The sequence below is a fragment of the Vidua chalybeata genome, chromosome 4 (assembly GCF_026979565.1).
Source record: "Vidua chalybeata isolate OUT-0048 chromosome 4, bVidCha1 merged haplotype, whole genome shotgun sequence".
NCBI classification, from domain to species: Eukaryota; Metazoa; Chordata; class Aves; order Passeriformes; family Viduidae; genus Vidua; species Vidua chalybeata.
In genome coordinates, this window is record NC_071533.1 from 61,021,650 (window position 1) to 61,041,658 (window position 20,009).

General features: G+C 38.8%; 1 protein-coding gene across 5 annotated transcripts in view; it reads right to left on the bottom strand.

Moving 5' to 3' along the window:
- The window catches only part of PPP2R2C (protein phosphatase 2 regulatory subunit Bgamma), a 193,539-nt gene that overhangs the window by 50,628 nt on the left and 122,902 nt on the right, over positions 1 to 20,009 (bottom strand). For all 5 annotated transcript variants that reach the window (XM_053940769.1, XM_053940774.1, XM_053940770.1 and 2 more), the window contains 2 exons: positions 4,761 to 4,858; positions 4,000 to 4,165 (listed from right to left, as the gene is read on the bottom strand). In XM_053940769.1, coding sequence (XP_053796744.1) covers positions 4,000 to 4,165; positions 4,761 to 4,858 — 264 coding nt within the window. The remainder of the gene's footprint in view (positions 1 to 3,999; positions 4,166 to 4,760; positions 4,859 to 20,009) is intronic.

Consider the following 20,009-nt stretch of genomic DNA (forward strand, 5'->3'; position numbering starts at 1 on the left):
TGCCAACAGACAAAATACTCATAAAGCACATTCCAGATCATCACACCGAGTCAGGGGTTCCTGGCAGCTGACAGACTGTGTGGAGCATGTGGAACACATGCTGCTCATGTATCCAACCTGGCTGTTTGCAGGTGGAACAGACCCAAACTACTCAATGCTCACTGCTGAAGTTCAGTTTATCAATTTGACTTGGCAAGGAAATAATGTCAATATTAAAACCAGTTTGGCATTAATGCCAGTTTGCTAGGTTACTTATAAACAGCACAAGAGCAGCATGGAGTACACAGCCATGCCAATGACCCCTTCCTGGCCCACTGTGGGAATGGGCAGTGGTGCATTGGTGTAACATCAGCTCCTGTAAATGAAAGGCTATGTAAAAAATGAGGCATTTCTCCCTCCTAATGGAAAGCAGCTGAGAAATAACTGAGGAAAAAGAGAAAAACCCAACCAAAGTAAGAGAAATGTGTTGTGATTGCAAGAGAGAAAAGTAAGGAGAAAAATGTATTAATCCTAATGGAATAAAATCTAGACTCTTCCTTTCTCATGACAGCTGGAGCACATGATGAGAGAGTCATGATGTCTCTCAAAGGGCCTCTGAAACCAACAAACATGTTTTAAACATTTCACACTGCATTTGTCTTTGGGGTTTTTTGTACAAGCTGAAGCTCCAGATTTCCTGATGCTGATTGTCCACTCCCACTGTGATTGTGCTCCTAACCTGCCAACCCTAATGCTTCCTTGACTGAAAAATCAATGCCAAAAAATCTGTCCCTGAGATTCTGGTTGTTTCACTCATCTGCTTGTGCAGCAGCCAAAGTCTTTCCAAAGCTTCTACTCTTCAGCACAGATTTATTAACCTCAGTTCCTGCATCATTTCTGACTTCATCCCACTTTCTTCCTTTACCTTTCTTTCCCCAAGTACATAGCAGAGCATAATAATTTCCCCAGTGTGGCTGATCCAAAACTACTTTCAAATGCTAGTACAAATCACTTTAAAGACAGGTTATATGAAAAACATGAATTGATTTACATTTCTATATCAACTTTTAACTTTGAACTTTCTTTGTTTCAGAATCAATCCCTCCTTTACTCATTTTTTGCTATTATGTATCTCTTAATGATATTGATATGCTAATATACAAGCATACAAAAAAAATCACAATACAATTACCGTCAATCTACAGAACAAGAGGTTTGTTCAAACTGCAACTAAAAAGCTCCTTTTAAATATTCAATAAATTTCATTTGTATTGTGTATCATGTTAATTAATTACTAAAAATATACATAGGTCATATAATGCCCTTGGATTATTTATTACATGTAAATAGTGCATTCCTGCTGATCTAGTAAAAAATTATAAATACAGCAATTGTAAAATGAATTATAATAAAAAACACAAACAATTTTCCATTGTTAGAATTGATTACTATTAATAAATCTACCTCTTTCCTGAGTGAAAACTGTTTTATTAGTAGGTACGGTTATCATGTATTGGTTTTCTTCTCCTTTATCCACCTCTGGACTTTAAATATTCCTTAGAGGTTTTAAGTATGCTTATATTTTGAAAAATATAGAAAAAATAGAAACGTCTCTGTGAGGTTAAGCATTCAGTCTCAAAGGTGTTATGAAGTTAAAATTAATTAATATCTGGTCAGCAGTCTGAAATCCTCAGATGAAAGAATCTATATAAATTCTGATCTACCTTATATAGCTCACACTGAAAGTGGCCCAAATATATTCTGGTACAAAAGATACCAATGAATCATAATAAGTTGTTATTATTATACTACAAGATCAGTTCATTTTACAGTGAAAACTACAAATTTGCTAACTGCAAGCACTGTAAAACCACTGTGGGATTTGAATGCCTTGGTGATTTCCTTCTGTCTCCATTAATTCAGATGCCACAATCAAAGCTTAGCTGATAACGTGAACTGGAAGGGAACCAAGATTGACTCTTAGAGAGGTGACCTGTGCAGAAATGAAATGAAAGAATGAAAGAAAAAGATTTGGGCAGGTGCAGACCTGCCAAGTCTCATATACTGAGGGTTAGATTTAGACTGACTCCCCTCATATTCCTGAACAGCAGGATGCTCCTTCCAGCACATTCAGTGGGCACTGTCCACCTGAGCATGTGGAAAGGATGCTATTTCACAGTTCTTATTTTTCTGCAAAAACCATGCATCAGATCCTAAATTACCAGAGAGCAAAATATTAAAAATTGCAGTAAAATAGCAGGCTTGGAATTTAGCAAACAAAAAACAGTACTCAAGATATTTCTACAATCTGTCCAATATGAGCATGTGTGACAGGTAGTGCCTTCAAGTTAGGAAGCATATTATTATCCCTTTTTATAGGCATGGAATTGATATATATTGTCAAAGGCTTCTCCCAGCTAATCTGTGAGACAGTGAATAATTCAACGTGGGCTGTCTGTACCCTGAAGCTAAAACCATCTTTAAGAATATGCCAGGAGGTGAATCTTGAGACTTCAACCCTGCTGTGCCTGGAGGCTAGGAATCCTCCTTGGCACAGGCAAATGTTTTGCAATTCAAAGCCAAAATCCAAGGCTTGTGCCAGTGGAACCATTCCTGTCTTCCTCAGCATGAAGGGGTCTGCTGAGATGCTCCAAAACTAAGGGGGAAAAGCAGAGGTCAAAGTATTTTTCCAGGTCCTAGGCTTGCTCATTGTTGGTGGAAACTGGATTAACCACAGCAGCACTAGGACTTCCTTTCTGCCCTCTCAAACCAGAAAACTCATGTAGTAGTCTATTATCTATAACTGCAAAAGCTGAAAATCTGAGGATTCAGCTGTATTCCTCTGTGTTTCTAAAAACAAACTTTAAAATGAAAAGGGAGAGGTTTACTGTCAATAATCTGCTTTTGTATCACACGCTCGGAAGAAGCCGCTCTCTTAGTTATCTGAGAAAGGTGAGGGATATTTTGACCAAGGGAGAAGAATAGAAATAAACTCCCAAACTTAATAAGGTGACTAATAATTAAATTAGCATAAATCACCTCTCTGTAACAGGTATGTTTCATTTTGAATAAGTAACAGTGACCCCAAAAAGTCAAAGGCAATTTTAGGTAAAACAAACTACAAAATACTAAAAAATTATCATCTACTTTGAATTAATGTAAACATTATTTAATGCTGTATATTTTAACGCAAAGCAATCACTTTATATTGTGTCAGTTCCCAAAGATGAGATTACCCTGTTTTTTATCAGCAGCTCCCAATTACACTCAAACTTCTAGAACAAAAAAAAAATCTTTTCTGATTACCATTAGATCTAAAATTTAAAACCGTTTTTCTGGTATTTTGTGTCATGCATCATCTGCAATAATTAAGTTTGTGGGTGTCTAAATGCTTCCTAAATTACACCTATTCATGTTAGGTTACATTCAGGTTTTTTAGCCTTATTTCATATGTGAATACCCCCTCTTGGTAGTAATACTGCCTTCTTTCATCAATAGGCTTTAGACGTGTCAGAAATATGAGTCAGTATCAATACCCTAGTATTATTCCTCCTGTCTTCCCAAGACTTGTGGACCTCTTTAAAACTTAAATAAACTTATTCTGATGATAATGAATGAAAAGAAAAATAAATTAATCTCTCTCACCTACCTTCATCTACACATCTACAAATAATAAAAGTTACAAATACAGCAGAAAAAATTCTAAATTTCCCATGAAACACAAGCTGCTGAGTAAGGTGATGCCTTTGTCACAAGATCTATGGGTAGCACTGCATATAAATAGAAAAATTGATAGCTCTTTAAATGTCTATGAATAATCAATTGGAAAAACCTCATGGTTCTATGAATAAAATAGACAAACAACAGATATCAGAGGCAGTATGACAGTCTTGGTAAACTCTGAAAGAGGAAATTACTAAAACAGTAGATTAAAATGAGCAAATATATACGTCAGCACTAGAACACACAGAGCAAATATTGCAAATACTGCTATGTCCTGAATACTCTCATCAATCTCACCATTTGTTGATAGAAGTGAGTGAGCTGCATTTTGCTGTGGTAACCACTTGATCTTGTTTATTTTTTCTTCTATCTCCAAGCTCTTCAAATAATCAAATTCAGGTTCATGGCTCTGGAAAGTGCTGTAAACATTGTACTCCCCCTGATTGTAAGGCTCATTTTTACTCTGTGGAGAATAAAAACAACAGAAATGTTGTTTATGACAGCAATATGTCTTCATCTCTTAGAAAAGGTGTATAAGCAGCCTTATAAATATAGAAATATTGAACATTTAATTTAATTTCTCATTTAAAACATTATATTGACAGATTTGTTTCAGCAAGAATGAAATTTCCTGTGAGTATTAAAACACTTTAATATTAGAATTTTTGAAGAAATGTCTGCTATTCAGGAAAGACTTCTACACCAGACAGTGCAGATGAACAGAATTTCCAATTGGAAAATGTAGGTAAGTGAGGATATTGTTTTAAATGGAATAGGGTTCCATCACCAGGCAAAAGCTATTAAAACAAGGCAGAAGTAAAACAAAAATAACCTTCTTTTTTCTTATGTCGGAATTTTGGAGCTTTGAAGCATTTTTGTTTGGGACAGCAAACTTACGAGTTAAAAATCCTTACTCTATTTCACTTCCTCTCAGGTGACACTCTGTTCTACTGAATCTTGAGATTACAAACAAGTTTGCTAATTCAATTCAAATAAAGTGTTAAAAAATCAGCCAGCTTTTATCAGGCTATTAAGGATGACATTGCTAACCCACATACCTCAGGTTCCCTTTGGAATATAACAACTCGGCCCCCCTTGTCACCAGTAGCCAGCAGTTCTCCAGTGTGGTTGAACTCAACTGTAGAAATAATATCAGCTGGAGGAAGAAAGAGAAAGAAGGCAGATTTTAGACTGCTGCTACAGCACAAAGTCACTAGAAATATCAGGCACTCCACAAAAAATGCAACAAATGAGGGATTTGAAGGAATACAGATGAATTCACTAATGCAAACAGGCTGCATGCCATTACAATCTAATGAAACAAGTGCAAACATTAAAGAGGCAAATTTGTGTTACAAGCACATCTGCAGTTTGGGGGAGAAGAAGCTCTCTGGAGAGGTTATGCTTCAAGGAGAGCCTTGGTGGCTATAAAGGTTTTTTTTTCAGTACTGGCAAAGAACAAAGCTGGCCTCCTGCTATATGCTCTAGCAAGGACCAATATAACATCAGTTCTCTTGCATGTATTATTTATTCTACGAGCTTTCTGGTGATTTTAACATAACCCCCTAGCACTAGTTTTCTCAAATATGTACTGGAGTCAAAAGCAAAGTACATGCAGCCTGTCCTACCACTGAGGAATGAAGGCAAAACCAGAACTGTTCACTGGCAAGAGCCCATTCTAATCACTGTTTTCAAAAAATCATTTCAGCACCATAAAAACGTGCCATCAGAAGACAAAAAGAATCTCAGTCTCTCTTTTCCTGATTTTCAACAACTGCCTTCCCTAAGCAATTTCATCAGCTTAAACAAGAAACCTCATCAAAACCTGAAGCCAGTCTTGAGCACAAATTACTACACATCAGCATGAGAGGGAGAAAGAGGCTGTAGGAGCTAAAGAACTGGTTCTCCTGTTTGAATGACAGTACATCCTAGAATCATAATCTGCAGTTAATCCTACACTATTAACATAATTTGAATTAAAATGCCTAGTGCAATAGTAAATTAAGAAACCATCATATATACAATCACACGCAAATGCAGGGTATTACTCAGAGATTGCATGTATGAATCCTCTATAATGATCAGTATTCACTCATCAGAAATATGGGCCAGATTTTAGAAGCATCAGTAGTTAGGAGCTCCCCTTTAGGCATCAAAAGCTGCAGTTCCCAAACACGTTCATCATCCATCAGTTTATAGTGAGAACAATGAAGTGACAGTAGGCTAAGCTCTTTTGAGAACCTAGCCCCAGATGAGTTCACAGAAATTCAAAGGAATTGAAATAACAAGTGGATGTACCATTTACTTGATACATTTTATGAACTGAAAACATCTGTTCCTATTATTCTTTTAATAAACTAGCAGTCTGGTGTTAGAAAGCGTCTGTTGCCAGTAGCTCTCATCAGCAACACAGCCATCCAAAAGCCAGATTCTTACTCAAACATGATAAACTATTTACCATCTAAAAAAGGGACACTTTGCTCCAATCACAGTTAAGAAAAATATCTTTTCATTTTTTAAACAAATCTTCACCATCAAATTCTTCTAAATCAAACCAATATTCCTCCATTTTTTTTCCTCCACTACTCCAATATACAAAGGAAAAAAAGGGGAACCATAAATGGATGTGTAGACTTTGAGAAAAACGGCAGATGAAGACTTAAGAGTATTTTTGGTCTGAACCCAAAGCCTCTCAAAGGTAATGGCATCTGATTTTTATGTGGACTTCCACAGACTGCATATTTCATAGATAATAACTTCAAAAGCCTGAGACTTACCAAAGTATAGGAAAAGGACAGAGACTCTGGTTATGTTTCATGATACTTGGGTTTGCAATGGGTTCAGTTCGATGTCAAAAATAAAAAAGGCTGTTTTCTAAAGCCTAAAAATCTAATAAACTTTTCTGGCATGTAATGTTCATTCAGACTGCTTTCAATGGAAGAACACTTCTTGGCTATTTTCTCCTTACGCTACAAAATTCATACAGATAGTAGGTGTGGTCACCTGCTTATAAAATGATAGCTGCGTGATTTTACTCATTCAAAGTTGTATCTCACCCCAATCACAGAGGCACAATTGCAGAAGCCTCATACTGATACTCCTTTTAAACTGTGCCTTATATTAAGTATGCAATGGGCAAGAAGGGCAAATGCAGAGGGAGAGATGTAGTATAAAAAATACGTGTGTATGTATGAGTCATGTACTGAGACTTTCTCAACTGGTCACAAAAGAATAAGATAAAGTAACTGCAAAAGGAATGAATGGCATTTGGACATATATGTGTGAATGCACTTGCTATTGGCCTGGGATAATTCCACAACATCACAAAATATTCTTATCTACAGTGCCAGTGGTCATAAATATACTGCACTTTACAGAGGGCATCTGTCATTGCCCAGTAAAGTCCACAGCAGTATTTGCACATAATAATTGAACCAGGATTGTAATAAAACAGCTCTGCATTTTCTTATTACATTGCATTTGTCATTAAAATATCATGCACGGTTAAATGATTATTGTTCAAAGAAAAGGACTGTGGGCAGTGTGCAACAATGTTGTTCTGAGGCAAAATTCTCACCCCCTCCCAAGGTGTATGTTCCAGATCCATCTCTCCTTTCTATTAGAAAAACTAACCCTGAGCTGGAAACTACCTATCATTTTTAAATTAACTTGTTCTGAAAGAGAGCAGATCCAATATTATGACCTTATAGGCTATGTAGCTTGTTGGTTAAAATTATCCTTGAATTGGAAAATCAGTTTTATTGATCCTGTAAATAACAGCTGAAGACAACAGCTATCTGTCCCCTGCATAGACACCACACCCCACCTCCCCCCCAAACATATCCAGCATATCTGTTCAGCAGGTGAACATCAGTCATGCTGTTTCTTACAAAGGGTTAGCCAGGCTGGCTCTTCCTAAAACAGAGGAGGTAAGGACAGAATCAATCAACAAAGCTCTTCATACTCTTCTGCAGGACATTCCCTCATATATTTATTAATGCTGTAGCAACATCAGCCACTACTGTTCCAATCCTACAGACTCTCCCACTGCAGAGTGGCCCCCTGAGCACACAGAGCAATTAATTCTGAGATTTCAGCCTCTCCAGGATATATAAATGCACCACAATAGAAAAGCTGATGAATTTGCATGTACAGTAAGCCCTTGGCAAGGGATGGCAGAGATGAAAGACTCCTTCCAGCCTTCTCCTACACTATACCTTCCATATCTCTGCTGGCAGTGCCAAGCTTTGCACTGACGATTAGGATTATCAGAGACAGAGATAATTTACCTATTAAGAATAATTATGGGTAACCTCAATGCCAAACGCTTACGATCAAATTGTAAATCCCATCTTTTATAGAACATTAATCTTCCTACTCCAATTTTAAATTTTCCATTTTGTCTATGCAGAAATATATATAAACTTGTATTTAAAAGTCAAGATATTCAATATTTTCTCTCAATATACAGGTGCGGACTGAGAAAAGCAGACCCAAAACTTTCAAAAGATGAAAATACTCCAGGGGCATAAACATCTGATTATCTGGTCCACATCCAGCCACAGCAAATGTCCCAGTATGTAAAATGCATTAAAGACTTGAATCCCAAAACTTATTTTACATATTCATAGAAATATACCACATTACTCTACACAGAAAGATATCACACTATTTTATAGCTTAAACTGACAAGAAGCTTTTCTTGATCCAGCCTGTGAAGTATTTCATTTACTGACACCTAGTCACCCCTGCCCTTTCATACCTCACTAATTCCTCGGCAGATTCACAATTTACGCTTCTTAAATGTTCTTAATGGCTATGCTGTTAATGGCTGCTGCCTAGCTAGGAATATTCAGGTTTTGTGATAGCTCTAAGTCCATCACTGTACATCTGGGCACATCAAGGTAAACAAGCTGGTTGTACTGTTCTTTCCACAACTTCATGAATATTGTTCCAGCATGGACACAGGCAAATGAACCCTCCAGCAGCCCTCCATCAGGTTGAGTGCAGGGATGAAACAAGGTTGGTACATGTAACCCAAGTTAACTTTGGCCTTTATTTCACCATTACATGCTTTTCTATGTTCACCTTCTAGCCTCTCACAGCTTTATTTAAAGGAATAAGCTATTAAAAACCATACAGAACACCAACAGGTCCAAATACCTCTACAATAAATTAGAAAAGCCTTATCTATATATTCTATCTTCCTATCATTTTGGTGCACTCAAGCGTAATAGCATACAATTTTCCACCTAATATGCACTCAGTGAAGCTAAGTCTCAACATACTCACACATCTTCATATAGTCTTTTGGTCAGAAATTTCAAGCAACTCCAAGAAAAGCTCAACTGTAATTTCTCTGTGTTATTTTTATTAAAAGCTTCTACCTTTCTGGAACCTTTCATCAGAAGGCTGTGGTATATAATTATTTCATTCAGCACACAAATGCGGCTTTTTGAACAGCACAGCAAGTTTTGAGGGCAATCATCATGCAACAGTACAGGGAAAAGAAGATCAGAGAGTATAATCTTCAACTGAATTCCAGTGTAATCCTGATAGAGAATTAAAGGATTTGGAATGGGCGAGAACACTGGAATTAACAACAGTACTCTTCTCTAAGAAAAAAGCTGTGAAATCCTACCAGCCAGAACAGGTCAGAACTTGGCATTAGTATCACACCCACTGCAGTCAGCACGGCAACACGGCCAGCCTGAGCTGACTGAATCAACATCTGGGTCAGGTTTTTGCTGTGTGTGTTCCCAGTGGCTAGCAGGCAATCTTGTAGTCTACGTTACTTCAACCAAGTTCTGACCTGGCCTAACCTTGGTTTGTGAAATCCAATAAGATCACAGCACAATCTGGCATGGCTGCAAGCAATGTTCAGTCATACTGATACAGAAATCCCTGAGGAGAATAATCTGGAAGAAACAACAAAGAAGCTTGCAACAAAGAGAACCATAAAACAAAAGGACAAATGGCAAATAAAAGAGGAGCAGTATTACAGTATCTTGAATGAAGGGGCAGCCAATACAAAGAGCTGTGCTGTCAGAATTTAGTCTAGACTAAGAAAGAAAAAAAAGTAGGGAATGAAAAAAATAATTTGAAAAAAAGCCTGCTACCTTTTTAAAAGCTGGAGTTTTAAAGGTTTCATCAAACAGCTAGAAAATAAAGTATGTAAAACCTCAAATGTATAAAGGTCTTCTTTTCTGAAACAGCTGGCAGAAAGACCCTTGACAACTGAAAAAATTCCTACTTGAAGTAGCAGTCTCTGTAAAGTGCATTCACTTTGGGCCACAGTTGTATTATTCACCATCTTGGATCCAGGGATTGTAGGACATTAGAAGCATCCTCAAAGTTCAAGCAAGCATAATGCAAACACCATCCACCTTCACTGGGTCAAATACTTAACACCCATAACCAACACACCAGAAAGCCAACTCCACACCTGGGCACACAAGACACAGCATCGTAGAATCACAATCATCAGGGCGGCAAGAGACCTTTAAGATCATCAAGTCTAACCATCAACCCAGCACTACAACTGTAACCCCTAAACCACATCAGCCAGATACAGGTTCCTTGTCCTACACACAAACTGCCTGATCACCTCTCCAAGGCACCAAAACAACAGAGTTTATGTGCACAAGATGAGGAAAATAAGAAAACGGAGAGCACAAAGATGCATGAGATGGCAAGAGAAGGAGAGAGCATGCAAATGTTAAAAAAGCATGAGGAAGGGTGCAAAAGAGCACACCTGAGAAACTACATGGACATATTAGAGCTTAAGAAAGCATGAAAGAGTACAAGGAAATGCTACAACAGAAAAAAAAGTAGTTTGAAAAGAGGGATCTATCTGCCCCTTCACTCATAGGATTATTTGTCATCCTGGGGAGTCTAATTTTGCTTTTTTCCTCATTTATTATAGCTTTAAAGTCTGATGAGTTTGTGCTGAAAAATGGCAGGTGTTTGCTCCATGTTAGATGTAGGGACAAGGCAAAACACGACAGGAAGCTGATTTTGGCCAAAGCAAACTTTGAACACAGATGCTGCTAACAGTGGAAAACCTTGAGGGATCACTGAAACAAGGTGATCAATTTAAATGAAATCCAGAGATGGGTGTCCACTACACTTCAGGTAGTTATTTTGTTAACTGCCACCTTGCCTAGCTTCTTTGCTAACACAGGCAAATACATTAAAGGCAAAAACCAAACAGCCCCATTTAATGTTGTCATGCAAGAACAAGGTTTATCAGGCTAAATATCACCTTTTTTCCTGAGTACAACCTCTTCCTGACATGAAATCCAAACCCACACAGCTGAATGCTGACCAGGTCTTGAAAGGCTCCTTGAAACATGTGCACTTCATCTAGGTATGGTAGTAAATAAAAGTTTAAAAACCCCAAAGATTGGCAGCAACAAATTTTTCTTACTTCAAATCCTGGCAAGCATTATGCTAATCTTTCCCTTCAGCTTTCATCTCCAACTTTTAGATTTTAGAAATGCTACACACACGCACACCTTGGTAGCCTGCATCAGGCTTAGGTGACCATGAGACCACTATGAGACTTCTGAGTTTCACAAGTCCATGCATCCCTATCCTCAGGAGCCAAGGAAAACACCTTCCCATGCAGAATATCTGAACATATGTTCAATACCCACTCAAAGAGAAAATTCACTTAAAACAGAATCTAAAAAAAACAAACCCGAACTCTTTAGCCTTCTATGAGTACTTTGGACCTCTGTGATTTATTCTTTCTAGACTGGAGATTTAATGGAGTTGGGTTTTTCCTCCACTATTTTTGTATGTCTTTATTTTAAGAGCCTAGAAAAAAAATTTCGACAGCTTTTTAATCACATGCTAATTTCTAGCTGTATTTCTCAAATTAGAAAAATCAACTATTAGAGCACAGTCAATGTAGAAAATAAATGCTTACAGGACAAATATGTAAAGTAGATTATCTGGGTTCAGTGTTCTATGCTAAAACAACATTTTATACTGAACACAAGTCACTGAGATTCAGTGTTTCATAAACTGACCCTCTCACATATGTATTCCTCATTCAAAAGCTCAAAGCCCTTATTTCAGAGGTTCTGGCACCAATCTCCCACCTGCAGAGTACAAGGCCTCCAGGAACAGAGGCCCAAGAGACTTGACCTTCTGCCCACTGAGGTAAATGCAAAGTTTCCCACCACTTAAGTAGTAAATAAGGTCAAGGAATATTTGTCAGATGTAGCGTAGCTGAAAATTAGGACACATTTCTCAAAAAAATTGGCTGCAGTTTTCATGCACTTCAGTGTCTTCATGCTCAAGGTGACCCGCTTAGACCAGCAAGGTTGCAAAGGCAGAATGGCTAATTAACATTATTCATATTATCCTTTAACATTATTAACATTATCCTTGCTGAAGTCACCAGGTGCACCGCTTTGTGCCTTCTTAATCTGAAGCACGCAGTGGACTGATAAAAAGCTTCCCACAATTCCTTTTAATGCCTATTTAGGGCCCCCAGTAGTGGCAGGCACTGCACCCCTGCAGCCCCCGAGCAGCCTCTCTGTGCTGTGAGCCTGCAGCCCTCCCTGAACACTAACAGGCAATGCAGGGGCTGCTCCAGCCCTGCTTCCAGCAGGTACCTCAGCCCCTGGGAATGCCAAAGAGGGGAACAGCAATCCCTCCATCCTGTTCAGCCTGAACAAGACCAAAAAAAAAAAACAGACCAGAAAGCTTTTTTCTCTCAGTAAATTGAAGCCATTTGGTAACTCTGCTTGTATCTGTTCTTACAAGCAATGCTTAAAACTAAGGAAACGCTGCAGATCAAGATCTATTTTAGCATAAAGATATGCACAGAAAGCTTCTAAATTTCACATTCCCTCAGATCTTCTTCACAGCTTACATTGTGTAACACATGCTAGTCATTTACTCTTCCGAGATTTTGGGGTGGGGGGAGAGGTAAAAAAAAAAGGAAAAACAAAATTGGAGCCAGATCTTTCTTTCTTTCTTTGCTGACAGATGAGACCCTCATCTAAGCAAAGGACTCAGTAACAGGCTTGAAACACTCTGCTTGAAAAACATGCGCATATTTAGAAAATGTGCCAGTCCACTCCTCTTACCAACCCACGCTGAAGGACAAAAGAGAAAAAATTGCCATGGGCATCACATCATGCATTTGAAATTTCCAGAGCTTTAAACTGGTACCAACAGAAGGAAGCCTGCCTGAGCTGGGAGCTGCTGCTCTGCTCCGTGTTACTTCCCACCAAGGAGCTGCACAGCCTGGCTGCCAGCTACAGACAGATTAGAAATGGTGCTGCCAAGTGTTAAAAATGCTAGGCAACGGGGTTTTGTGGAGAGCACAGAAAGACCTTGAACCTCGCCCATCATTTCAGAGCAAATATAAGCCAAAAATGGGAAGTGCACAAATTATTAATATACACTAATTCTACTTTTATTGTCGGAAGTGATTGTGCTTGTGCATAATAATTGCAAAGATCTACAATAAGAAAACATCAAGTTTTGTTAAAAGACTATTCTAAAACAAAGACCAAAAAAAAATCCCACCCATATTTAGAATTTTAAGAGAAGAATTGATTTCAAATATATCATATATATATATATATAAAATAAAAAATCATCCAAAATTTAAAATACAATTCTCAATAACCAGATTCCATATGAATGTTATATCCCTATATTACATACAATTTCAATAGAATTTCACTGCCAGCTGGTTCTGAAATTTTCTTCCCCTCTCCTCCTTAACTGAGCAATTAAATTCCAGAAGCAAAGCTCTCAGTAATTCTGTCACAGCAGTTCTCATGTTCAAAGCACTTTCTGGGCATTAAACTCCACAGCAACCCAAGGAAGTCAGCAAAGAAATGTCAGCATTCCCCTTTTACACAAAAGAAAAAAAGTGAAACAGATCCTCCAGAGTTTTTATCCAAGATCAGAGAATCAGTTTTGATTATACACATACTAAGGGACAGATAATCCACGCTGTGGCTTAGCAAAACATTTCTATTTAATAAAGCCCTTAATCACTTGTCTAGAGACTTAAATGTTCCTATATTCAGCTTAAATGAGCATGCATGTTGCTAAATGAATATACTGATGGAGTCCCAACAAACAAAGCCTCACAACAGCATGCATCCAGGGAGAAAAAGCCCAGAGAGTAGGCTTTTGGGTGGAGCAAGGGGCAAATAATCTTAAAAATCATGAAGGACTGGAGCTGGAGCTGGACTAGAGCCAGAGTCTCTAAGCACAGAGCAATGACAAGGCAGGCAGAGACACAACAGCCCTATCTGTGCTAGCAAATGAAGAGTTCCAGGATGCTCCTGGGTTTTGCAGTGCTATGATTCACACTATTAAATTGATAAAGAGAGGACCTTGAGAGGTTTTTGGCTGTAATAAATTGCTCTCCCTCAAACACCACTCTGGCATGGCTCAGAGGCTACAAGGCAGGGCCACTTCTCAACAGGCAGCACACACATGGCCACCATGGTTTGGAAGCTGCAGAATGTCACCCCCACAGGCATGGGCCTCTCTGTGCCAGCTGGTCCTGGGGCTCCCAAACATCCAGTTTGCCCAGGGAGATGTACTTTGTGAGTGAGTGCAGCTCATAGGAATCAGTGTGGCACACACACAGTAACATTCACACTCTGCTATGCCAGATTATATTAGGGCTTCCTACTGCAAGCAGCAGAGAGGTTGGGGCTTCCCAGCATACACAGTGGGCTCTGGAGCTGCAGAACTAGCACGAGGAAAACCAACTGTGTTTGCTTTCTCAGTTGTAACCCAAGAGGGTGGATGGCAGTGTTTAACTCTTCTCATCAGAGACTCTGACTACAGCATCCAAATAAACTATATTCAAACACCATGAGCAACAGACAGCTCTAACTCACACATCACCAGACATATCCTCTGTGATTCCCAGCAGTGGACCAGCAAGCTAAGGTCACACACAGGGCTTGCTGCCTGTCATGGGAGCTCCATGCCAAGCCATGTAGATACTCATCTAACATTAGCATCTGTTTGTTTGGCAGGCTCCAAAGGCAATTCAGCTGACAACTCTGAATTTGCCTCTGGGTCTGTCACAAGATCATATAACTCTGGGACTTCTGGGAATGTCTAATACTTCTTTGATGAAGATCATGCACATCATAATATATTAGCTTCATTCTAAGCCTCCCTTGAAATCAGTGTTTGTGACCTCTCAGAATTATTCAGGTTGTGTGGCTGGTTTAAGTGTGTAAACTAAAGCCAAGTTCAAAGATCGTGCAAATAGCTCTTGTTTGCATCAAGATCTCTTCAGAAAGTTTACATGATGATTCCCAAGAAGATAAAAATCAGATTTTTCAGTGTTAATATAAGGTTGCTGTTACTGATAAAAGACCAAAGTCTGCTCCCAAGCTTGTCTAAGATGACCAGGATAACTGTATCAGATTTTCTATCACCCTACTGCTTTAACATTTGATATGCATGTGAAAATCATACTAAAAAAAGACTTACACAACTTCACATTGGTCTAAAGCTCGTTTCATAAGATTCAGTTCATAAAAGGCCAAAGTCTTTACTTTTTATCTATCTATCTATCTATCTATCTATCTATCTATCTATCTATCTATCTATCTATCTAAATACATACACACATATGTATCCAACTGAATAAATGTGAGGAAAGATGGGATTGCTCACATGCTTAAAATTAAAAGCATGTTAAATCACCCTATTATGTCAGGAAATAGATGAACTCTTGGCCCTGAAACATTGAATTCTAGACAGCTGCACTGTAAAAACCCAATGCTGAATTTGCCCTCAAGTCTAAATGCATTGTATTTCTATAATTACTCACTTTAAAAAATTACTTGAAGAGCAGAAGACACTAAAAATCAATGCACCTTTCCCCAGCCTGTGTCTGATAAAGAAACTTCAAACACTATTAAGAGCCTCCGGAAATAAACATCCCCATTTTGGGATATTCCCAATGGACATCAATTACATAACACGGCTAGAGCAGCAAATATTACAAATACTGTGGACAATGTCTAAAACAGGAACCACTTGCTGGTCAGCTTCTGTTTTTTTTATTTTATTTCTGAATGTAGCAGCATGCAGAGAACCCAGTCATTATGTAAAATAGCCCTAAAAGCTCTTTCCAGTCTAATAATGCAATATTGCAAGTGGGAAATCAGACCATTCCCACTGTGTTTACAGCTATGGAACAGACTTCAAAGCTTCAAACCTATGTTTTAACACTAAGCAAAATCAATCCTTCATTAAAAGGTAAAATGCAAAATGTAATTTTTTTCATCCTATTGCTAAAACTGAAAAGTCAAAACCCGAATAATCTGGAAAAATAAACATCACTAATCAGGTTTCTATCTCCTGCATAAAAACAGACCTGGAGGAATTTCCTTAGGAGGCTCCCCAAATCAGGGGGGCTTCAAAGCAAATGGTGAAGGCTCACAAATCTGCAGGCATCTTCCCCAAGGCCATGCCTCCTGAAGCCATATTGCCTGAGAATGCTAATTTGCAGACACACAGATAACATTCAGACACCTAAGCCTTTGATAGAAGGGCAAGGCTTCCAAACTCCCCTAATATCCTTGAAGCTGTGCCTCACAATCATCTTTGGCTGTTAAAACACAGTCCACAGTAATTATTGCTGTGTTGTCAAGGCAGAGCAGCCTTTGCTGCAATACAGCAGTTCTGGGACATGAGGCCAACTGAAGCCTCGAGTCTATTTTAGTCTCACTATAATTATAAATTATGGATATGCAGTTGAAATGCTTGTGAATTGTTTGCATGAGGGTGTATTTATGCACTGCAGAGGAACACTGCAGAGGAATATCTGAGCTTGATCTGACTGAACTGGCATCAGAGCCAATGTAACAACAGCACGACCTGAGCCATCACTGCTGTCAGGACTCACTGCCTGTTCAGAGCTAACAACAAAACATACCTTTTCAGCATCCTCCATTAAGCAATGTTGACACATCCATTAAATACAGAATGAAGAGAAAAGGTGATGACAGGTTTCTCCAAGGCAAAACAGAGGAGAAACACACTGGTTAGTTGTTCAAAGGAACGTGATAAGGGAAAAGTATTATTACCCAAGTCAGAATCACAGAGTAGATGCTGGTAAATTTGCCAGAGCCTAATTAAGTGGAGAGAGACATTACCTAACCCATGCCTGCACCAGCTCACAGCTGCCATCAGGCCTCATGCTGCACAGTGAAGAGGACAGATGCAGACCATTGCATCTGGAACCATTTCCTATCCCTGGAAGAAGTTGGCTCTCTACAGCAATGTTTTTATTTTACGTTGCTATCCCTTAGTGATGCAGTATTTTTAAGTAACAAAACCTCCTCTTTTTACTTCAGTACATCACTGTACTTTTCTAGGAATACCACCTCAGATCAAATACCTGTGTTTTTAGTTTAATAGCCTCCTATGCACTTACATAATTAGCAAGTAATTCTTTGGAGAAAGAGGTTTGCCTCTACACATGCTCTGCACTAATTGGAAAGTCCACTGTAATGCAGTACCATATTGAGTAGATTGTGGGGATTAAGTACATTTTCCAGCACGAACAATAAAGAGGATTTCTGTAATCAGCCTTGCAGAGGGATCTAGATAGATTGGAGCATTGTTCTATGATGAATGGGATGGAATTCCTACAGTCAAAATGTCAGATTCTGTACGAAGGACAGAGTAACACCAGGCGCAGTAATAAATAGGGAGAGGAGAAGCTGGAGAGCTGCCCTGCAGGAAGGGTCTGGGGGTGCTGCTGGCCAACAGCATCTCATTGTAGCCAGCAGTGGCCCTGGCAGCCCCGAGGGCACCCCCTGTCCTAGGGTGCATCAAACACAGCACAGCTGGGCAAAACAGGTCACTGTCCTGCTGTGCTCAGCGCTGGGCTGGCCTCACCTGGAGCGCTGTGTGCTGTGCTGGGCCCCACAATTCAAGAAGGATTCAGGTCTCTGAATGCATCCAGAGGAGGGTAACAAAGCTGGTGAAAGGGCTGGAAGGAATGTCCTGTGAGGAGTGGCTGAGGACTCAGAGCTTGTCTAGTTTGGATAAAAGGAGGCTGAGGGATGACCTTGTTGCTGTCTGCAGCTTCCTGAGGAGAGAAGTAGAGAGAGAAGTGCTGATCTCCTCTCCCTGGTGACAGGCCATGTGGAAATGGATCAAAGCTGCATCTGGGCAGGCTCACACTGGACAACAGGGAAATTTTCTTTACTGAGAAGGTGGGCAAATATCAGAACAGGCTTCCCAGAGAGCTGGTAGATGCCCCAAGCCTGTCAGTGTTTAAGAGGCAATGCCCTTAACAACACTGTCTAACTTTCGGTCAGCCTGAATCAGGCAGTTGGACTACACGGTCATTGCAGATCCCTTCCAACTTAAGTAGTGTACTTTATTTTAATTATTTCACTGTGGTCACACAATTATTTCAACTGTCACATACCTTTTGCCCCCTAAACTAAAAAGAACCTAGACATGAAGAAAGAGACGTATCATGTTATCATTCTCAGATAAAAACAAAGATTGGAAGAAAGAAAATTATTTCCTCAGGATGCTGTCATTTAGAGAGGATCAAGTCAACCTCCTAAATCTTAGTCTGATGCACAACAAATTATTGCATGTTAGCTGTTCATGAAAGTGTTCTTTCATTAACCTCCTCAATCTTCAATCAAAGTGGACTTACATTATGACTGAACTTAACTGAAATCAAAAGGAAATTGTTTCAATAATGCATCACACCAAATTTTGAATGTGCTTCCCGAATATTCAGAAAAGGTGTTCACTGCATGCAAGGGAAAAATATAAATTTTACCTTAAAAAAAAAAAAAAAAAAAAGAAACATGGGTCCTGCCTCAGAGTCTTATGAAGAGAACTAGCTATTGTTTCATTCCTCCATGCATAGAATGGAGAGCTGAAGAAAGCAGCCAAGGACTGAAAATTCTATACATCTGTCCTATTAACTCCCAGATTACCTGAGGCAAAAAATCCTTGCAGAAAGACATGAGGAAATACAGGGACACTATTTTAGGCTAAATTAACATACCAGAGGGAAGTACCTACCAGAGTTTTAAAAGTGCAATCCAACACTCCCTAAAAGGACTGCAGAACCTGACTTGTACCCAAGTACACTCACACAGGGAAGCTGAAGCAGGCAGCAAAGCTTCTTTTTCCAGTAATTTTGCACATAATTTTGAGCTCCTTTCAATAAAAGAGACCCTTTTATCTGCCACTTCCATCGCACTGCTGATTGTATACCCTGGGAAACTGTCTGCAATAAACATCCAACCATCAAGCAGTCACTAAAATATTCCTTTTTCAGAAACTAGACAAATGACAATCATTATCATAAATGCCCTATTATGAGAAAAGAAATTTATTGTCATACTAATGTTTCTCCTGATGATGTGAGATAAAGAGTCTTTCAAAAGATGTCAGAGTAGTAGTACCTGTCCTGTTGGAGCTAAAAGCTTACTGATAGCTTCAGAAAGTCAGAATCAAACCATACAAAAATCTATATTTTTCTGGTGAAGGAAAGCAGGACACTATGAAGCACACAGGAAAAATTTCCAACTCTGGATTTTTTTTTCTTAGTAACTGACAAGATTTACTTGCCAGCTGGTAAAATAATGAAGGAAAGAGGCCAGCAAAACTATACAAAGCTAAGAGAAACTGCCTTGTACTAATTAGAAACAATGTGCAGCCCAATGACACTTTATAGACTTCAATTAGCATACTCTGCAGGAAGGAGCTTTCAAACATCTGTATGATGACTATTGTCCACTGGGATGTCATTTACAGTGCAAAGTACTAAAAACAGGGCCAAAAAATCAATTACAATCTTTGTAAATGAGCACATTCTTTATCTAAGGGATTTGAACTTGTATGTGGAAATCTGCTTTAAAAGGAGAGACAGAATCTGATTTGACAATGAAAAACAGGCAGCAGCACACCCCTTATCTGATTTGCACAAAATTAAATTTAAGGATCATTAGGGTAATAATCTGTATATAAAGTGCTAGAACAAAATATTATTTGAAGTCAAGGCCAACAAAACAATGACTAACCCCATGCCAGATTCAAAGAGAGAGATAAACATCCATAAATACAGTCCATTAACCAAGATTACTTGGATGATTAAAGATATGTATGTACTAGACAGGAAGACACAAATATGCAAAAATAATAGGGAGACTAGAAAGCAACCAACACCCAGTGAAAATGCTATTTCAAGTAGTCCGTATTTAATACATTAGAGTTGAGAATTAAGGATTTTAGCCTGTAATCAAAGGAAGCCA